Raw genomic sequence first — 21994 nt, 5'->3', positions numbered from 1 at the left:
TAGGCGACGCTTGAACCGTTTTTACAGGTTACCAGTTTAGAGTTACAGAGGAGGTCTAGTACTAGAATTATTGCTCTCAGTATAAGTGCTAGTTCACACCAGAAGCAGTTCCGTTTCAGTTCTGTATGCTTTTTTTTTTTCTGCACAAAATGCATGCACGGTGTTTTCAATGTATTCCAATGGCTCTGGTTCACACCATGCAGTCAGTTTCTGCACCGGAAACTGACTGCATGGTGTGAACTAGAGCCATTGGAATACATTGAAAACACTGTGCATGCATTTTTAGTGCAGAAAAAAAGCACACGGAACTGCATTAGGTACCTTAACAAAAGGATTATAGTTGTGATCATGTGGCAATCGCTACTCCTTCTGCTTTGTTTCCAGTGCAAGTCTTTAGACAGTCTTCATCAACACTCACACATCACAACATTGCAGTCTGTTCTTTTAAGTCTACATAGAATGCACACAGTGATCCCAGGCAGTGTCATAATGCGAAGGACAAGGGAAGGGGCCATTATTGCACAGGCTTACACATGGGCTAGGATGATGTTGGGCATCATTCAGTAAGGATGTGGGATGGTGGTCAATGTTCTAGCAGGACACAACAGCGAGATCACAGTAATTGGTGCATTGAAATCTGTAAACGTACACACAGAAGGACCAAAGGATTGCAAGGATTTAGAGGGGAAAATTAACCTGGAGTTTAACTACTTGCCTACGTTCACTTCTACCCCCTTCTTGCCCGGGCCAATTTTCAGCTTTTAACACTGTTGCCTTACATTTGCGCAGTCATGCAACACTGTACCCATATGATATGTTATCTTTCTTTTGGTGGTATTTAATCACCACTGGGTTTTACATTTTTTGCTAAACAAACAAAAAAGATCCTAAAAAAAAAAAAAAAAAAAAAAACATTTTTCATAGTTTGTCATAAAATTTTCCAAACTGGTAATTTTTCTCCTTCATTGATGTGTGCTGATGAGGAGGCACTGATAGGTGTTACTGATGGGCACTGATGAGAAGGCTCTGGTGGCCACTGATCAGTAGGCATTGATGAGGCTTGCACTGATGGGAGCACTGATAGGCAATGTTTATAGGTGACACTAATGGTGAGGCACTGATGGGCAGTACCTATAGGTACTGAAGGGCACCGATTGGTAGTGCTGGTGGGCAATGTTGGGACCAATGTCTCTTTAACAGAAGTCAATTATCGGCTTTCTTCTTTTCCTTTATGACAGCACGAGGGGGGAAAAAACTGATAACCAGCTTCTGTTTACATGGTGTGATCAGCTGTCATTGGCTGACAGTTGATCATGTGGTAAAGGGCTACTCTGATTGGCCCTTTACCTCCATCACAGAGTGCGCCGCAGGCAATGCACAGGTAGCAGGAGCACGTAAGGACGTCCTTGGATGCCCTCCTGCTATAGCCTGAGCAAGAACAGGTTAAATAAACATGATCACCACCCCAAGTCAAGTTAAGCATAGCAAGTAGATGTTCTCAGATACCAATCAGCCAGTGTGCCTTTTATTAAAGAAGAACTCCAGCTTTTCCTCCCTTAAACAGATGCACTGTGCATGTAAATTTAATCACAACCCCACTGTCAGTTTATGTGCAACTTACCTCCTTTAGCTTTATAAACCTATGTTCACACTGCTGCTGGATTGAAATCGTGCAAGTTCAGCTGAACTCGCACAATTTCATTCCCGCATGTCAGTCTGACATTCGGGGGCGATTTCAGAGACCTCTGTACGGGTTCCTGCACAAATGTCTATTGAAATCGCACCCAGAGTGGCCAAAAGTAGTACAAAAACTACTTTTGGGAATCGGTGCGGTGCCGCACCGGTTGGGATGGTGCCTTTGCTGGCAATAGCCACCGATTTGGCAAGCGATTTGTCAAATTGCATGTTAAATCACATTGATGTGAACCTAGGCTAAAGCAGGTTTCTGTGTTTGATGTCACACCTCCTGATTTTGACTTCCTCTGACTTCCGGTTTCCTTCATTTTCCAGTCTTGACTCCACATGCCCCGTGATCCTTTACGCCTCTGTAGCTTCAGGGTAGGCTATGGGAGTCACTTGTACCAGTTCTGGTAGTTGATGGGGGTGGATCTTAGGGTTAATGTGGGTGGGGAAAGGTGTAAATGTGTCATTCCTCCTCCTGTGTCATTAATGTCTAGCAGCATGCCTAAGAATAATGGCTTACTGCAAGACTACAGAGAAAGGGCTATGGGAGGTTATTATGGGGTTTCCTTCATATGTAAAATGATTAGCTTTACAAAAGAGCAGGGCTCTGGGAGGTGGGATCTGAGGGGTGGGACTCTCCCTGTTCACACTGGCCAGCATATATAACTGGGCAGTATTGAATTCTAATTGTGTTCCATTCAATCCTGCCGAGCAGTAGCCAAGCTAACTTTTGGAACAGGCTGTGTATGGATGGGTTTCTTCCTTGCAGGGGCGTAACTATAGGGGGTGCAGCAGTCGCGACCGCAACTGGGCCCTGTGCTGCAGGGGGCCCATGCAGCCCCCTCTACATATGGCCAGCAGCAACATAGGCAGCTAGGGGTACCAGTGCACCATGCACCTGGGTGGGTGGAGGGTGACTAGCAGAGCTCCATGCTCGACTATCGCACTGGCTGCTCTTTAGTTGTGCATTCCCCGCATGACCTGTGTCCTCGGCCGGCTCCTCAGAGTACCCCTCTTCTGCTCCATGCATTGCCGCTCAGTCCGATGTCTGTTCTCCCAAGCCATCTCCCCTGGGGACAGGGAACCTTTCTCACCTGGGGGCAGTAACTTCATCTGCCCTGGAGAAAAGGACCTCATCTCTTCTGGGGACAGGGACCCCATCCTGCCTAGGGACAGTCCCCCAATGGGGCACCTAAAAATAAAAAAAATTAAATAAAAAAAAACTACTGATGCCGGTGGTGGAACTACAGGGCTCACAGAGGTCAGAGGTCATACCTGTGACCACGCCCTGGAGTTTCACCACCGGACTAGGATGGAAGGGCCCTGGCTTGGGTTCAGGGGGGCCCTTCATGGTTTCTTGCATCGGGGCCCTGAAGGTTCTAGTTAGGCCACTGCTTCCTTGAATAATGCTGTGATCTGTAAGACGGGAATTGGGAGGATTGTCTCTTCCTGTAGGTGTGATTGGGTGGGATTGAATGCTAATTGGGATGTATTCGATCCCATACCCCATCAGAGCTGTGAAGGAAATTGCATCATTTGCAGAGTCTGAAAGACTACAAAGGGGGAGTGTTACAGGCGCTAGCTGCTGCGGGAAGTGGCTGTGGAAGGCACAAAGCAGGATATACAGAGTGTCACATGCTACAAAGCCACAACTAAACCCAGAATATCGGGGGATCTGCAGACAACAGAGTAACATGGTACAGAGTTGTGATCTATGTGGGGAATGATCTTTCCGTTCAGTTCTAGTGAAAAGAAAGTTGAAGTTCCGTTTTAATCCCCTCATCTTTGTAGAAACCAGAGAATATATTTTTAATAATCTGTGACACTACTAGGAGGCTCTTAGTGCCTGGGTGCTGCAGCTGCTCCCCTTTACCAGCCCTGATGTCAGTCAATGTTCAGACAGAGGCCAGGGAAGCCTCATGTAACAGCCATTGACGGTCTTTGTAATTGTGGAAGCCTTAAGACATCTTGCAATTATTGCAGGACCTTACCTGATGTCAGAACCAGGGAGGAGAACCTGCAGTACTCTAGCATTCACATCTTTCTACATGTATAGAAGTCATTGAAGGTTATTAAAAATCTTCTTGTCTTCTGCTCGGTGAAGGAGTGAAATTAGGAAATCAGCATATTGGGGTAATTTACTAAAATTGGAGCAGACAGAATTTGCTCATTGTAACCAATCGGCCCCTAGCTTTAACTTGCTCAGTTAAGGCACTTGAACAATTTCAAAGGTTTTGTTACTTTGTATGTATGTATAGGTGTAGTTATACACCCTGTGCTTGTTTGCCTTACCTTGTAAGGATGGATTCGCATATTGTGGCTTCAATTTGTCATTGTGATCAGTTTCCCTATGTACATGTGTTTGTTCACGTAGCTTGTCCCTATTGGCTCAAGGGACAGGTAACTCTTTGTTCCAGGTCTTAGCCCACGTCCACATCGGGCCATTTTGACATGCGATTGACTCCTCAAATCACCGCCTGTTGGCACGGTCCCAATCGGTGAGCGCTAACTTTGTGGCTCCGCACCGATTCCCAATAGTAGATCCTGCACTATTTTTGGTGACTTCGGGGACAATTTGAATAGACATCTGTGCATGAACCTGCACAGATTTCTGTCAAATTGCCCCTGAAGTCAGACTGAAATGCCGGTTTAAAATCGTACGAGTTCACCCTTTACACTCACTCTTTGCTACAGATGACATTTATACAGTGATCAGGGCTAAAAATAGCCACTGATTACTGTATAAATGTCACTGGCAGGGAAAGGGTTAACATTAGGGGTGATCAAGGGGTTAAGTGTTCCCTAGGGAGGTGTTTCTAACTGGGGGGAGTGTACTGACTGGAAGAAGAGAGAGATCGCTATTCCTGATCACTAGGAACAGCAGATCTCTCTCTACTCCCCTGTCAGAATGGGGATCTGTTTGTTAACATACACAGAACCCTGTTTTGGCTCTGTGGAGCGATCTCGGGTGGCTGGCGGACATCGCGGCCGCCTGCCACACACATCGGCCCTGGCATCGTGCGCGTCAACTGTCTGCAGTATAATGACAGAGGCTGTTTGGTAAGCTGTTTGAAAACCACAAATCGTGTCTCACGATTCAAAAACGCACTACATTCTTTTCTCCAGCATCTCCATTGAGGTCTATTTAACCAAAAACACACCATTTTGCATTTAAAAAAAAAAGTGCCTGGCCCTTTCCAAAAATTAAGTAGCTGAAAAAGCCTATATGTGAACATGTCCCATAGGAAACCATGTTAAACGGACTGTAGTGCGTTTCTACAAAACCAAGGTACACATAAGTGTGAATAAGGCCTTAACTGGACACCCTGCCACAATATAGTTACTGCGGTGGGGCAGCACAGGCAGGCTCAGTCATGTGTAGGTGTGTGTGTGTGTGTGTGTGTGTGTGTGTGTGTATATATATATATATATATATATATATATATATATATATATATATATATATAAATAATGATTGTGTCCCTGACCATTTGGGACAATCTCCACAAGAAACTATCTTGGCCCTATAACTCCCCGTTAATGCCTCTCCTGCACCACGAATACTTCATGCCAGGGAAACTTGATACTGGATTTAAAATCTTTTGCTTCATCAGGTCCTCGTATCCAATGCCCTGAAACCACTGTCTGACATCCTTGGAACGAAACCCCTAACATTCATGGACAAATGGAGATATAATCAGTTGCACCGATTCCTCCAATCACTTCCCCAACCTCTGCGCTCACTACAAGACCTCAATGGTATAGAGTCAATGTTCAGCTATGTAGACCCTCCTGAGCATTCGGTCTCCCAATTCTACAGAACCCTGATCGAGCACCAAACTCCTCAATACCCTGCCTTCCTATCCAAATGGGAATCTGACCTGGATTCGCCTATACCAGATAATAAAAAAGACAAAGTACTTTAGCTTGCACACATCTTCTCCCTTGCATCATCAATGGTGGAAACAAACTACAAACTTCTCTCCAGATGGCACCATACCCCTGCGAAACTTCATCGCATGTATCCCTCGAATTCCTCAAGCTGCTGGAGACACTGTGGAGAAGTAGCCACCCACGCTCACATCTGGTGGACCTGTCCACGCATACGCACTTACTGGACCGAAATACTGGCCTTAATTCACCAGATCACCGATATCAAACTCCCCCAGGATCCCTGAACTATTCTCTTCCATGCCACCCCAAGGCCGATGGGCAGATACAAGAGACTTCTAATTCCCCATCTGCTCAACGCAGCCAACGCCCTTATCCCCACCCACTGGGGCCAATCTTCAACCCCTTCCATGAAATCCTGGATTCAAAAAGTGAACAAAGTGAACCTCTTGGAAGAACTCGCGCACATAGCAAGGGGTACCTCGACCCACCACAACCAGACTTGGGCACCTTGGTCTTCATTCCTTGCCTCAACATCTTAGAAACTATCATCTCCTCCCCATCTCAGGACAGTTGAAGCGAGAGGTCTCACCTAGCTAATCAACCAGTCCAAACTTATCTGCCCTCATGTATCTAACCTTTTAACTTTTTTACTACGTCTCTTGATGTATTTATTACTGGTATTTGTATCAATAGAATGTGCAAAAGTTGCCATGCGCTCCATCCCCAACTCCTACCCACCCACACTCTACCCTGCCCATTTCCTTAACCCTCTCTCTCTTCTACTCTCTCTTTCTTACCCCTCCTGCTCTATAACTTTCATACTCTATAATACCATGCAACGTTAATTCGCTATATGGTTCGCCAGGTGGCTTGTCTTTTTGCCTACTAAACACTTAGTTGCCTTCATTGCTCCCATCTGTGGTCATAGATTTCGCTCATGCAGTACGCACTTATTTAACTCTTCATTTACTACGACCAGGGGCTTACCTCCCCTCTACTGTGACACAGGTTGGGAGCGTGGATGCTTTCAGTGATTGTCTCTGTGTCACAATGTGATAATAACCTGGTATGGCAAGATATTTCTATGTTGTATGTTCTTCCTCTGTTTAATCAAAAGATATTGAACAAAAAAAAATTGTGCCTCTTCCAGGTTAAGTGCACTCCTTCCTGTGACCAGTAACACGGTATCATGTGATCGCTATCATGGCTTTACATTCATGAACGGCTTGCTTACTGTTGTGATCTATGATTGGACCAACGTGACTAGCTTAGCCAATCACAGGTCACAACCATGAGCAAGCTGTTCATGAATGGGTAACCCATTCATGACAGCTAAAACTATTGCTCATATAGTGATCATCACTGTATAAGCAATGCCAGTTTAAAAGAAAACATTTGTTAAACTGAATTACATTCCTTTTCTTTTTTTTTTTTACATCTGTCACCAGTCCGTATTCCAAACAAAAGATGACAACTACAGAAAACTCACCATGCCTCTTAAATGCCACAGACTATATTCTTTCCAAAAAGGGGTCATTTGTACTACAGAGTTTCCAAAAATAAGACCTACCCCAATAAGAAGACCTATCTAGATTTTCAGGAAGGACTACAATATAAGTCCTAACCTGAAAATAAGCCCTAGTTTAAAGTGGTTTTAAACTGCTAGAATCCTCATTGTGTGAAAGGTGTGTTTTCTGTGGTCTGGTTTAAACAGGTGCCGTCTTATAGCGCTGCTATATGATCTCCAGTTGCTCTCCTCTTCTCTTCCTCTGGCTGTCGGTGGTGGAGCACCCCCACCCCCCTTGCAGTGCTCAGCGGGCCATGGAAGCACCGCTCAGCTGATCTTCACTGCTCCCCCCTTCTTTTCTCCTGGCTGTCAGGGGGATTTTGGGCCCCCCCCCCCCCTTTTGCAGTGCTTGGTGCAAGTAAGACAGCTCAGGCAAGTCATGGAAGGGCCAAGCGACGCTGTAGGAAGGTGAGACATACCCCTTTTGCATTGTATATTGCTGTAGTAGTGAGGATTCAGGCAGTTGACAAGCACTTTTGCTCTAATTCACACTGGGCACATTGCATGGCAAGCCCTACCCTGAAAATAAGCCCTACTGTGTTTTTGGTGGCCAAAATCAATATAAGGCCTGGGGTTAATTTTCAGGGAAACACAATATTCATTTATTTGAACTGTCCAGGAATTTTGGGGCCTCAAGAAATATTGGGTATGTTTTATAACAGAAAGCAGAAAATATCTTTAAAAAAAAAAAAAATTGCAGTTTCTTTTTGCTTATATAATAAAAAAATACAAAAAAGCCCCGTGGTGATCAAATAGCACCAAAATAAAGCTCTATTTGTGTGAAAAAAAAACTGATAAAGATTTCATTTGGGTACAGTGTTGCATGACCACGCAGTTGGCAGCCAAAGTAGCACAGTGCTGAGTAGTGAAAAATGCTCTGGTCTTGAAGGGGGTAAAACCATTTGGCGTTCAAGTAGTTAAAGGGTAATTCCAACTTTTTAGACTAGGTTACGCCGAAATTTAGCATGTAACGTTCAAACTGACCCCTCCTCTGACAGTGTGCAGAGGTGGTTTACCCCAGAGTAGCTGTGCCTTTTAAAATGTTTGAGATCTGAGAATGAATGGGCTATGGCAGTGTAGTAGTGGTGTAGTGATCACCACGTATGTAGTCCATTGACACTTGCTCCATCTCAGTAACTGAAAATCTGAAAATTCTCAGTACAGACAAGGAACGGGAGAAAATCTGCAGGAGCTTGTGCACTGCATACACAAGCCACTGACTTGCAATGTTTTACAGACTAGTTTGCCCAAAAAAATGAAAAGATTAATATATTTTTTTTTTTGTTACAAATTTACATACATTTTTCTACATGTATAATTGACAAGGACTCTTTCAATTATCTGTTTTTCAATACATGCATTATAATTGTATTTCCAAACTAGTCTGTGTTTTGCCATTGATTTCAAACGTCAATTATTCATGCTTGTACAATGTTCAATGACTGTCCAATGGATGGGTTTTTTTTGAGCGGGTTTTTTTAATTTAATTTCTCTGAGCCTTTTTCTGACACGTTGCTTACATGTTAAAATTCATATTTTTTTGCTAGTGTGTAATAAATATATATATATATATATATATATATATATATATATATATATATATATATATATATATATATATGTATGTATGTATATGTATTTTTTATCAGAGACCCTAGGGAATAAAATGGCAATCTTTGCAATATGTTATGTCACACAGTATTTACACAGCAGTCTTTCAAATGCAATTTTTTTTTGGGGAAAAAAAGACACTTTCATAAATTAAAAACAAAACAGTAAAGTTGGCCCAATTTTTTTGTATCCTCTGAAAGATGTTGTGCCGATTTAAATGGATGCCTAACATGTCTTGCTTTGAAATTGCGCACACTCGTGGAATGGCGCCAAATTATGGTACCTAAAAAAAAAATCCATAGGCAATGCTTTACAAATTCTACAGATTACCCGTTTAGATTTACAGATGAGGTCCTGTACTATAATTATTGCTCTCGCTCTAACGATCATGGCGATACCTCACATGTGTGGATTGAACACTGTTTACATTTGCAGTTGCAATTACGTATGCGTTTGTTTCTGTGTGCAAGCAATTTTTTTTTTCATTTTTATTATTTTTACACTGTCTCTTTAGAAATTGATCATTTTTATTGCTGTCATAAGGAATGTAAACATCCCTTGTAATAGTCAGGGACAGGTACTCTTTATGCAGGGATCTGGGGCCCAAAAGATCCAAAATCCCTCCTTTCCAATCTGCATTTTGGAATACTAGGGATTTTTTTTTTTAATTGGCGCCACTGGCAGCCGAGTAAACTGGAAGTGATGTCATGACAATCACTTACAGATTACTAGATCCGGGACCCAGTTGAAGCCCGGGGGGAAGGGAGAGCCGCGGCAAGAGGTGGGGTGGTGGATGTCCCCTCCCGCTCCTTGTGATAATAGCCAAGCAGCTTTTAGCCGCATTGGTTGTTATCACAAGAAAGTCAACTGTGGCTCTAAAAAAAAAATGGTACCAGGTGATGCCTGCAGCTGCATGCATCACCCCGGTATAACCCTTTCAAGCCTAGGCCGCATATTTCTGTACAGTTGATGTGAAGCGGTTTATAAGTAAGGTCTGTTTATAGAACCCCAGTTTATGGGCATAGAACAGTGATCTAGAGGCCCATCTAGCTTATGTATGGTCAGTGTTTAAGAGCAGGCACAGTTCCTTATTGTGGACTTGTTGAGGAAACCAACACAAGAAAGGAACACCAATCACTATATTTGGCCTGTATTTGTGCATCTGCTACAACACAATCTTAGATAGCCATGGGAAGAACTAACACTCCCATGTGCTAGTGCCAGTTAAACTACTGTTCGCAAATTGGTTGTTGCCTAATGTATGTTCAATGTATCTTCGTGGAAATGCTAAAACAGATGCATTAGGAACCCACTTGATCTCAGATCAGTTTTTTCCTTATTTTTTATGCCATTCAGGAAAAGTCAGTAATATACCATTGTTTTTGTATATACAGTATCTCACAAAAGTGAGTACACCACTCACATTTTTGTAAATATTTGATTCTTTTCATCTTTTCATGTGACAACACTGAAGAAATTACACTTTGCTACAATGTAAAGTAGTGAGTCTACACTTGTACACTCTTGTATGCAGTGTAAATTGGCTGTCCTCTCAAAATAACTCAACACACAGCCATTAAATGTCTAAACCGTTGGCAGCAAAAGTGAATATACCCCTAAGTGAAAATGCCCGAATTGGGCCCAATTAGTCATTTAGGCCCCTTTCACATCGGGGTGTCGGCGGTAAAGTGCCGCCATTTTTCCCGTCGTTTTTGTGGGGGTTTTCGGCCCCTAGCGGGGAGGTGTTGTTTTTTTTTTTTTTTTAAGAAAAAGGGTTGAACTGACCTGCAAATTGCCCCTGTAGTGGCGCTTTGCCGATGGTTCGGCAACGGTGCCCCTTCAGTTCAATGGGCAGGAGCGGTGTATAACACCGCTCCAAAGATGCTGCTTGCAGGAGTTTTTTTTTAATGTCCTGCAAGCGCACCACACTGGAGAGACAGGAGAGGCCCTATGGTCGCACTATTTTTAGCACTGTAGCGCCTGTGAAGCACCTCGGTGTGAAACGGGTCTTACCCTCCCTGGTGTCATGTGGCTCGTTGGTGTTACAAGGTCTCAGGTGTGAATGGGGAAGAAGGTGTGTTAAATTTGGTGTTATCGCTCTCACTTTCTCATACTGGTCACTGGAAGTTCAACACGGCACCTCAAAGAGAATCGGAAAAAAAAGAATTGTTGCTCTACATAAAGATAGCCTAGGCTGTAAGAAGATTGCCAAGACCCTGAAACTGAGCTGCAGCATGGTGTCCAAGACCATACAACGGTTTAACTGGACAAGTTCCACTCAGAACAGGCCTCGCCATGGTCAGCCAAAAAAGTTGAGTGCTCATGCTCAGTGTCACATCCATAGGTTGTCTTTGGGAAATAGGTGTATGAGTGCTGCAGTGGTTGAAGGGGTGGGGGGGTCAGCCTGTCAGTGCTCAGATAATACGCCACACACTGCATCAAATTTGTCTGCATGCCTGTCATCCCAGAAGGAAGCCTCTTCTAAAGATGATGCACAAAAAAGCATGCAAACCGTTTGTTGAAGACAAGCAGACTAAGGACATGGATTGCTGGAACCATGTCCTGTGCTCTGATGAGACCAACATAAACGTATTTATTTCAGATGGTGTCAAGTGTGTGTGGTGGCAACCAGGTGAGGAGTACAAAGACAAGTGTACCTTGCCTACAGTCAAGCATGGTAGTGGGAGTGTCATGGTCTGGGGCTGCATGAGTGCTGCCAGCACTGGGGAGCTACAGTTCATTGAGGGAACCATGAATGCCAACATGTACTGTGACATACTGAAGCAAGCAGAGCATGATCACCCCCCCCCCCCCTTCAAAAACTGGGCCGCAGGGCAGTATTACAACATAACGACCTCAAACACGCCTCCAAGTCGACCACTGCCTTGCTAAAGAAGCTGAGGGTAAAGGTGATGGACTGGCCAAACATTTCTCCAGACCTAAACCCTACTGAGCATATGTGGGGCATCCTCAAATGGAAGGTGTAGCAGCACAAGGTCTCTAACATCCACCAGCTCTGTGATTTTCATCATGGAGGAGTGGAAGAGGACTTCAGTGGCAACCTGTGAACCTCTAGTAAACTCCATGCCCAAGAAGGTTAAGGCAGTGCTGGAAAATAATGGTGGCCACACAAAAGATTAACACTTTGTGCCCAATTTGGACATTTTCACTTAGGGGTGTACTCACTTTTGTTGCCAGCGGTTTAGACATTAATGGCTGTGTGTTGAGTTATTTTGAGGGGACATCAAATTTACACTGTTATACAAGCTGTACACTCACTACTTTACATTGTAGCAAAGTGTCATTTCTTCAGTGTTGTCACATGAAAAGATATAATAAAATATTTACAAAATGTGAGGGGTGTACAGACTTTTGTGAGATACTCTATGTAAATATGTATATATGCAAGTATAGGCAGAGATAAATATTAGACAATATTTGCACGAGCCTGAAAAATATGCTGTGCTATTTTTGTCTCATATTTCAATTCTGAGTGACAGCAGATCACCTTTTCCTCAAGCGAGTCCCTTGTACATGATGGAGACACTGTTCAGAAATGCAGCTTTCCCTCCTGTGCTGCATGTGTTTCATGGCACACTACGGCACATCGTCCTTGCTGTCTCCTGCTTGATAGAGGATGCAGACTTCCCCCTTATTGGAGGAGGATGTCAAAAAAAAAAAAAAAAAATAGAAGTGCCTGTTTCTAGCAAATTTTCTTTTGAGGTATTTTAAAAGTACAGAAGGTTATAAAAGAAAAACAGAAGCACTGCATTAGGGAGAATAAAATCCAGACACCTGTCTTGCCTGCTGCATTAGTGCTGTGTGATGCATGTCTCTGCAGCCTTCATTCCCAGAAAATGAAGCAAGAAGAGCACCCTTCCCTATATGATAAATTATGGTTGTGAAACAAATGCTCCACTCAGCAAAACTTGCACACCCTATTATCCTGCTACCATAGGTGTCTTATGCACACGATGTTCAGAAATGGAGCAGTCGGGCTCAGGCTGTTGTCATGGATACACTGAACCTGTCTCCCTACTCAGCTGTCAAACAGCTCTTAGACTTTACCATTCATCTAGTTTTAAGGGGGTGTTTCTTTCTGTTAGGTTTGCATTGCAACTGTGGTAACATGCATACATAACCTTTTTATTCTGGATTTTTAAAAATAAAATTTGCATCAGATTTTTGAGAGAAAAATAAATCACGGATGTAACTCTGCTATCTGAAGCAGCGTTTACTGCATGTAGGATGAACATTCCACCAACCTTGTTAGCTTTTATGATGGCAAATGTTATGGAAACACTGCCTTGCCAGTAGCGCAGTGGATTCACTGTTACAGCAATGAAATGGTTCTTACCATACCCTCCGTTTTGAAAGAGGACGATCTATGCACGTTCACGACTGCTATCACCAGTGCTGTTTTTAGTATCATTTTTTGATGTACTGAATAGCACACGCAGCATGCACAGACAACAAATGTTTTTATTGAGGTTAATATATTGAGATTTTAAAATCAAGTGTAGAGCTTCAAGGATGTTCACTCACCATCTTTGCATTTAAAGGCTTTCCACATTTTAATAAAAAGAAAAATGTTCATGACATCTGGTTTCGCTCGCGGGGGTTGCAGCATCCTACAGAACAGAAAACAAAGTGCAGCCTCCTGGCTACTTTGATCTGCTCAGACCCTCTGTCTGATTCAGCCCAGACACCAACTTTTTCACAGGCATCAGCCTGGCCAGTACGCAGACATAGACACCTAATGTGTGTGTGTATGCGCCCTTGCTGGTCTCTTGCAGCACGATTGTCTCCTGAAGCACAGGGAGGAGCTCCAAGCCTCGGTTAGCTCTCACAAAAAGACTCATGCACCGCTGCACAATCAGTGGGTACTGGTGGCCATGTAAAATGAGGACCTAGGAATGTAGGCTTAATTCCACCCAAAACTCTAAAAAGCCTCTAAACTGCAGGACACAGACCAGAATTTACCACGTTTTAGGAGAGTCAAAAAACTTGTTTCCTAATTGCACATACGGAAAACCTTTGTGATATAGTCAGGTACATATCTAGAAGCAAAGCCCAGTATAACCCCTCCTACTTCCAGCATGCCTTTTTTTTTATCTTTTATTCTTAGGAGATTGGATGTCTTCTCTTTTCTCTGAGAGAAGGGAACCATTGCTTATTTATATACATTGCTTCTTGGGAACTCCTCAGCAATATTATGGCTGATCATAAGCATAAAGGGGATAGTCCTGTGGGCTATTGCTGCTTACGATGTGCTAACAGTTCCATGGGTGAGGATGTGTAGTGTCCCCCCTAAGAATCTTGACACCAATAGTCCAGATCTCTGTTCCTTGCCTGTGTGATTACCCTCCTGAAAGGTCTTTTTAACCCCTTCAAATGTGGCTCCATCCTCCTCCCTATTCAGAGACGTTTCTGCCATTCGTCTGAATTTATGGGGACGATTTCAGCCATGTTGTCTGACTCAGAAGGCAGGACCCCATTTTGCATGTGTTAGTGTGTAGCAGCCTGCGCCAGCTGAGCCTAAAGTCACCACCCTGCATTGTTTAAAAATTCATTGGCCTGCCAAATATTTCCCATGTGCACTCACTTTTGCAGACAATTTTTATGGTGACTGGCCTAATCCTGACAAGCGATTTGCCAAGCCATATCCAATTTAGAAGGGCGTTTCAAAAAATTGGACTTTAATTGTCCAATTAATTGACAACCCAGTCCTTTAAGATCTGTAAAATGTGGGAATCCCTTTTTAAGGCCTTGTTTTCACTTGCAGGCCCTGCCCTGCATCCTGAAATTGCAGCCAGACCTTGGATGTCTAGTTTAAGAACATGTGTCAGGATTCTGGTTCTGTCCTGATGGGTCCTTAAAGCCATGAGGTCCTGCTTTATTACTTTGACAGTCTAGTGACTATTACAGTATTTGTCAAATATCCAGAATGGGACCTTTTCTGTGCACATGCAGAGGATCCTCTGAGCCGAATGTTAGTCTGCAGTGCTTCAGCTCAAGAATCGCCTCTTGCGTATGCCTTTTGATGGGGAACACCTGTTGAGAAAATTACTGAACAATTTTATCAAGGAAGTCACTTGTCAGAAATATACCCTTTGTCTCAAAAAAAAAAAGTGAAACCACCTTCTTTTGAGCCTAAGAACAGTTCTTTTCATTTCTTCCAGGTCTTGAACACAAAGCCTGGAACTCCATTCTGCCATAAGGCATGCACCCCCAAGTTTCATGAATGAGTCTTCCTCTCAGTGAGGGAAGCTTCCACTTTTCAAGTGGGGGAGGGGACATGTGCTTGCCTTTGCAACAATCTGGTTCCTGTACACTTGGATGTTTTGGGTCCTAAGCCCGATATCCAGAGGCTGAAAGCTGGAATTTCAGTTTCTATCTCCATCCCTTTTCAGGTTGTCAGGCTTTCCATGTTCTATCTGCAGATCTCCAGGCTGCTCTGGAGCAACTCATCTCACAGAAGGTCATTGCCATTGTTCTGGAGAAGAGTCAGTTCTAAGGTTTCTATTATCCCCAAAACTGAAGCGGGCATCTGCCCTATACAGGATCTGAAGATGTTGCACCTTCCTCTACATACAAAAGTTCCATATTGAGTGTTTTGCTGTTGGTTCGCAACAAACCCAGTTTGTCACTCTTCCCTTAGTCTTTCTACTGCAGCTCAGATTTTCTCCAAGGTGCTAGCCCCAGTCCCCAAATCCTTCCCTTGCATCACCACCTGTGGTGGGGATATCTGCTCGATCTTTTACTTGTTGACTCAAGCTCTGTCACCCAATAGACCGTCCAGACCCTGCAGAGATTCGTGTGGATTTTGAATCTACAGAAGCTGAACCTGGAACCATCTCATTGACTGGAGTATCTGGTTCAGATCCTGAAGACATCCCTCTCCCAACATTTTCATCCTTCAGGACAAAATGATGGGTCATGGTTTCAGTGTTTGAAACCAAGGAAGTCCTTTCTCCCACTTGCCTGAAAGGTCCTTGGGTAAGATACCAGCCTGTTGTAATGGGGAGGAGTTCTGAATGCCCTCTCAGTACAGGGGACTTTGGGGAAGATCATCTATCAATTACTATCCTGGCACACTGAGAGATTTGGGTGTCCCTGCAATGGTGGATTTCACAACTTCAAGGTCACGCGACCTGGATTCATTTGGACAATGATACAGCAGGGGGTACCAGAAGTCTTGCAGCATAAACGGAATCTGATCAGATTCTTGCTTGACCATATATTTACATTCTGGACACGGACAATTGGGAGGCGATTTCCACAGTGGTTAACATTTGTACTCCGGAGACTAGTCCCTTCACCCCAGGGTGTTTTAAGGGTTGCTGATGCGGGTGGGGGGCACCAGATGTGGAACTTCTGCCTTCCAAGGTCAACAGCAAATTGGCCAGATTTGTCTTCAGTTTCTGGGATTATCTAGCTTGTGGATGTTGTGGGATCTGTTCAACCTGATCTATGCCTTTTAATCTCTGTTTTTCCTTTTTCCACGCCACAGAATTGCCATGGAGGTAGTTTCAGTGATATCCTTTGCACCAAACTAGCCCATGATCTCAGACCTCATTAGATTCCTCGCAGAGTCTCTGTGGGCCCTCCCAATTCATCAGTGTCTTCTGTCCCAAGGATTAATTTGCCTTTAGTGAAGGACTTCAAGCTGTCTGTAACACACATTGCTCTTCTGGTGTGTTCTTCATTGAGTCTGTGGCATCTCTGCCCAATTCTGTCAGTTCTTCAATCACCCCCCTTTGAACCTATTGGGGGTTATTTTCTATCTACCATTAATTGCAAGGTTTCCTATTTTGTTGTTATCACTTTCACAAAGAGTTTCTGAATTGGCAGCCTTATCCTGTAAGGAAACCTTTCTTATGCAAGGATAAAGACCGGTTTTCTTCCCAAGGTGATTTCTTCCATCCATCGTAAGAAATTGTCTTACTATCTCTGTTTCTCTCTGAAGGAGATTTCCCTTCGTTGTCTAGGTGTGGTACATGCTGTTTGAGTTTATCACTTAGATACAGCTTTCTTATGGCTGTCTGTCACTTCTGAGGATTTCCTCGAAGGGCCTTCTGCTTCCTGTTCTGCCATTGCTAGAAAGATCATTCAAGCCTCTTCCCTGTCATTACTGGCCAGCCTGTGTCCTTTACTGTACAAATAAAATTATTTTCTTGGGGTTATGCTGGACTGTTCTTGGCTCACTTGTTTGCCAGTGTAATCTGCTAAAGCAGCTGCATAACCCCATGTACCTGACTACTTGCAGTTAAAATCCTATATTCTTAATCATACAGTGTACAGACTGGATATTGCCTTAAAGGCTCTGCTACAGGACTATCGACACCTGGCTTCCTGTGTATCCTTCACATGACATGTTTAGCCCATTTCCCCATTGGGAAATACCCTCACTGATTGGAATGGTGGAAACCAAGGAAACATTTTCTTCCATGCTTCCCTTGCTTTGGAGCAGGACATAATTTTAACAAAAAATCTCTGCACCCGATTCTAAGTTTGTCTGGGCATGCATTTAGTGGTCTATCTGATCAAGGTAGATTTCTCTGCAACTATGTCAGAATGTATCAGACAACCAACCACCTTAATTAGGCTATCACTGTCTAGAGCCCAAAAGCGTCAGGTTTCTTTTCCACCTAGACCTTCTCGGCCTGAGTCAGAAGTGGAGCTACCTTCCTTAGAAGAAGATGACATGGAAAATTTTGAAGAGAACCCATAAATGATGTATGAGGAGGCCGCAGAAAATTTCTGACCCACAGCTTCCTATACACCTGATGCAATATGTTTGCCAATATAGGTATACCAACTTCTGTACGCAAAACCCTCTTATAGACCCCATATCTCTCCATAAAAAAGTGCATATCATGGCCCATGCTGTGCTATTTACTTCATCCTTTGTTATAGCAATAAAGTTGATCCAAAAAAAAGGCACAGTGTAAAAAAAAAAAACATTTAAATAAAGCGCGCTTGCCCAAATAATAAACAATCACAAGTGGTGCAGCCTATCACTGAAGTGTGTTGAAAGACCAGTGGAAATGAAAACTCTAACGCAGAGTAGCTACAATAAATCTACGAAAACAGTAACCATGCCCCCTTAAAGATGACTGTCCCTGGATGAATGCTAGAGATGGTTGAAAGTCTATTTCTTACCAGGTGGTAGGAAATAGAGGAGATATTACAGGATTTGAGGGCCTGGATATTGCTCAACCAACACCAGGAGAAGTCATTACACCCGTTTGTCTTTCGGCCATCTCTAGCATTGATCCAGGGTTGCTCATCCTTAAGGGGGCTATGGTTATTATCATTGATGCTGCATGTGAACTGGTGCACTGGATTTTACAAGTGCATTATATTTGTGAGTAATTTTAATTCTTTTAATAAATTGTGATACCTTTTGATACTGCACCATGATAGTCTCTCCATATTTTTTTTTCACGCGTTTATAGTGATTTGAAGTCTTGCCGTTTAAGCAATATATTACATAATATAAGTGAGTGTGAAGATACCTGTGGAAAATTACCCATTTACTGAGACAGGCGTTTTTAGATCTTACCTTTGAGGTAAGGGGCCACAGCGAGAGGTGGTGCAAGATATTGTTTGGAGCACTTTCCTCACGCAAGATTATTTTTTATATTTAGTTTTGGAGCACTTTCGCCACACAAGCACAATGGACAATTATTGGGAGATTGTTTGTTTATATTTCTCTTTTTCTTTTTCTTTTTTTTTTTTTTTTCTTTTTTCATATGTATATTTTCTCGCATGTATGTGGACTATTACTTTCTGGTTTTTCAGGCCTAGGCAAATGATGTAATACATCCCAGGAGTCTTCAGGAGGCGAGGAGTGGTTTTCTCAGTTAAGCATACCCTCCTGCCTGCATGCTTGAGCGAAGGGCACATGTACTCCAGGAAGTAATTGCTACGTGAATCATTTGCGGCTACAGCCATCAATGCTAAGGGGTGATTTTCAAACTGATTTCTCAGCAAAATAAAGCATGGAGACATGGATGGATATGTGGCTTTGCTTTGAATAGTAAAAATTGATCAAATAGCCGTTTTTTTTATTTTTAGTACTCAGATGCAGTGTAGTTCTGCTTTAAGCCTCAGCCTTGTAGAGCATCCGGTTTATGATTTTCTTACATACAACTGCCTTCTCAGCTGTGCGTCTAGGAAATGCCTTCTGTATTACCATTGACCTCAGAGTTGCCTTCCTTACCCGGTCAATGAGTTTTAGTAGTCTGCCTTTCATATTCCATATTTCTGTATGCAGCGATGTAAAAGTGCTCTAGAAATGTTTAAAGGGTAAGTTCACCTTTACAGAAAATCTGTAAGCTGAATTTACACCGGGCCCCCTCCCCGTCCCCACAGTTCTGCTGTACGTGAAGCCGGCGATGACCCACTAGGAGACATCGGGACGTCGCATCACCGGTCCTGGGATTTGAAATCCCTGTGGTTTAATCTCCTAAACATACTTTGCAAAAGTACTTACAGTATAGGAGGCATTCTAGTTCTAAACCCGCCTAGCCCGTCCTGTCAGCGCTGCAGAAGAGAGAAAGCCGCAAGGATTTCAAATCCCTGGACTGGTGAAGCAGTGACCCAATGTCTCCTAGCGGGTGATACTCAGCTTCATATAAAGTGGGACCTCGGGGGTGGGGGTTGCTGGAGGATTCCAGTGTAAGTTCACTTTACAGATTTTCTGTAAAGGTGAACTTACACTTTAAAGTTTGGGGACTTTTGTTTTTTTACTTTTTATTTGTGCTAATCCAGACTTGTTTTCATAGTGTCTTGTTCATCATAAAGCTGATTGTTTTATATCTTTTGTGTAGCAAGTTCCAAGGCCTTCTAGAAACTGGGTGTATTTGATGTATCTCTTACACATAGTTGGACTTCATTCTTCCAAATATGTTAATTCTGAGGGCAAAATTGGTTGTAAAATTGCTAATATATGGGGTTTTACAAGAAAAGTGGTGATAAATTCTGTGTAGCGTTTTTTCCACATTGATATTATGAACTCTTTTGTGTAGATCAGTGACATTTAATCTGATTTAATTGTAGATTGCAATGCCACAAATCGTGAAAAAGTTGAATGTGGTGTGTTATGCAAAGCACTGTTAATATACTAAATGACAAAATAATGTGTTTTTTTTTTTTTTTTTTTTTGCTCACAGGCAAAGATGGCTGCAGCGGATGAAAGGAGATTTCAACAGCAGATCATAGCCCAACAAAAGAAAGACTTAACATCGTTCTTAGAAAGTCAGAAAAAGCAGTACAAGATTTGCAAGGAAAAGATTAAAGAGGCATGTGCAGTACTAACCTGACTCTGGGAAGCTTCACCAGAATCTCTAAGAAAAAAAAGTGGTTACTTTCTTCCAGATTTGGTGCCCTAAATCAGCAAGACCGACGGTGTGAAATATCACATATTGAGTTCTTGTGAATTTTCAGCTGTTATAGGCTGCTTCTGTTTGAGGCTTATGTGGTCTCTTTGGGAAAATGTTATATGCAAGCTATTTAGAGTTAGTGTTACAATTTGGTTAGGCAATCATTTTTTATTACTATAATAAACACGGTATACTCCCCTTATCTGTGCAATGATTTTGCACAGGGCAGCCCCGAATCTCCTCTTTTGGGGTCCCCCACTGATTATCTTGGCTCCTCCTTTTCTCCGTGTTCCCTTATAGCAAGCTGCTTGCTATGGGGGCGCACAGTGTGTGCTCACTCCTGAGCTTTGGGTGTTTATAGAGTCGTACTCAATAGATACACAGCATGGCTTAACCGTGCCTCTTCTTCCTCCTCACAGCATTTGATTGACAGCAGCAGAAGCCAATGGCTCCTGCTGCTGCTGCCCAAAATCCTGTTTGAAGAGGAAGAGAGGGGAGAGAGAAGATGCAGCTGCCTACAGTGCTAGATTGATTTAGGTCTCATGTAATATTTAGGGACGTATGGGAGGACAGGAATCTGTAAAGCATTTTTTTATTTTTATTTTTTTTTACCTTAATGTAAATAATGCATTAAGGTAAAAAATAATTTGACTTTAGAAACACTTTAAGAGCAGACACTGGAAAAAAGTACCCGCTGACTCCACCCCTTGTACATGCTCAGTTGCGTCTACTGTCTGCTTACCAACCAGTGCACAATTTAGTTAAGCGCAATTACACAGCTGCAGAGGCTTTCATTTGCTTAGCAACCAGTGCAAAATGTAATTTAGAGCCAATAGTGGGCGCTACTGACCATATGCGTGGAGGAGTCCGCTGACACTTTCAGTGAGCCTTTTTCTAAATACATGACATATAGATTGACTAGTTACAGATAAAATTCCTGCTATCAGGCATATCTCTCCCTCCTGCGATATGGTTTTAGTTTACCTTATGATCAGTTATTGCTGGGCTGGACAATATATGGGAGTGATTGACACTTCTGAAATAGGCGGTTCCTTTTATTTAGTATTGATTTGTTTGCATGCACTGAAGGTGAGGGGGGGGTTGTGTTTTAGGGGAATTTATCTCCTTGGTTTCTGGTACTCTTTGACGGAGGCAGGAGTGTTTTAGGTTTTGTCACTTTTTGCCTGAGGATAGAGCTGTTTAAAGCTCCAAAATGTTGTTATTGGACTAATTGCTCACTTTTTAGCATGTACTGCTGATCCCTACGATTTCTAGAATTAGAATGGCGGCATCATTGTGCATCAATGCAGCACTCAATTAGAAGGCTGAGAATCTTTTTTAAGTGCACCAGACTCTTCTCAATTCATGCTGTCTGCAGCATTTTCATGACTGATTCTTAGAGCCAGTGGCGTAACTAGAACCTTCAGGGCCCCGATGCAAGAAACCATGAAGGGCCCCCCTAAACCCCAGCCAGGGCCCTTCCCTCTGAGTCCGGCGGTGGAACCCCAGGGCGTGGTCACAGGTATGACCTTTGTGAGCCCTGTAGTTCCACCACTGGTATCAGTAGTTTTTATTTATTAAATTATTTTACATTTTTAGGTGCCCCATTGGGGGACTGTCCCTAGGCAGAATTGGGTCCCCGTCCCCAGAAGAGATGAGGTCCTTTTCTCCAGGGCAGATGAAGTTACTGCCCCCAGGTGAGAAGGGGTCCCTGTCCCCAGGGGAGGTGGGGGTCCCTGTCCTCACGTGATAAGGGGTCCCTGTCCCCAAGGGATTATGGAGGGGGTATGTAATAGTGTGTGCTAGCTGCCTATGCTGCTGCCGGCCATATGTAGAGGGGGCTGCATGG

General features: G+C 43.2%; 1 protein-coding gene across 10 annotated transcripts in view; it reads left to right on the top strand.

Moving 5' to 3' along the window:
* The window catches only part of TAOK3 (TAO kinase 3), a 401409-nt gene that overhangs the window by 339316 nt on the left and 40099 nt on the right, over positions 1-21994 (top strand). For all 10 annotated transcript variants that reach the window (XM_077462074.1, XM_077462072.1, XM_077462066.1 and 7 more), the window contains one exon: positions 19936-20064. In XM_077462074.1, coding sequence (XP_077318200.1) covers positions 19936-20064 — 129 coding nt within the window. The remainder of the gene's footprint in view (positions 1-19935; positions 20065-21994) is intronic.

This window comes from Lithobates pipiens, unplaced genomic scaffold, assembly GCF_037356315.1.
Source record: "Lithobates pipiens isolate NorthernLeopardFrog02 unplaced genomic scaffold, aLitPip1_a1.2 Scaffold_3, whole genome shotgun sequence".
Taxonomy (NCBI): domain Eukaryota; kingdom Metazoa; phylum Chordata; class Amphibia; order Anura; family Ranidae; genus Lithobates; species Lithobates pipiens.
Note: the sequence above shows the minus strand (reverse complement) of the source record. Positions and strands in the feature narration are given on the sequence as shown.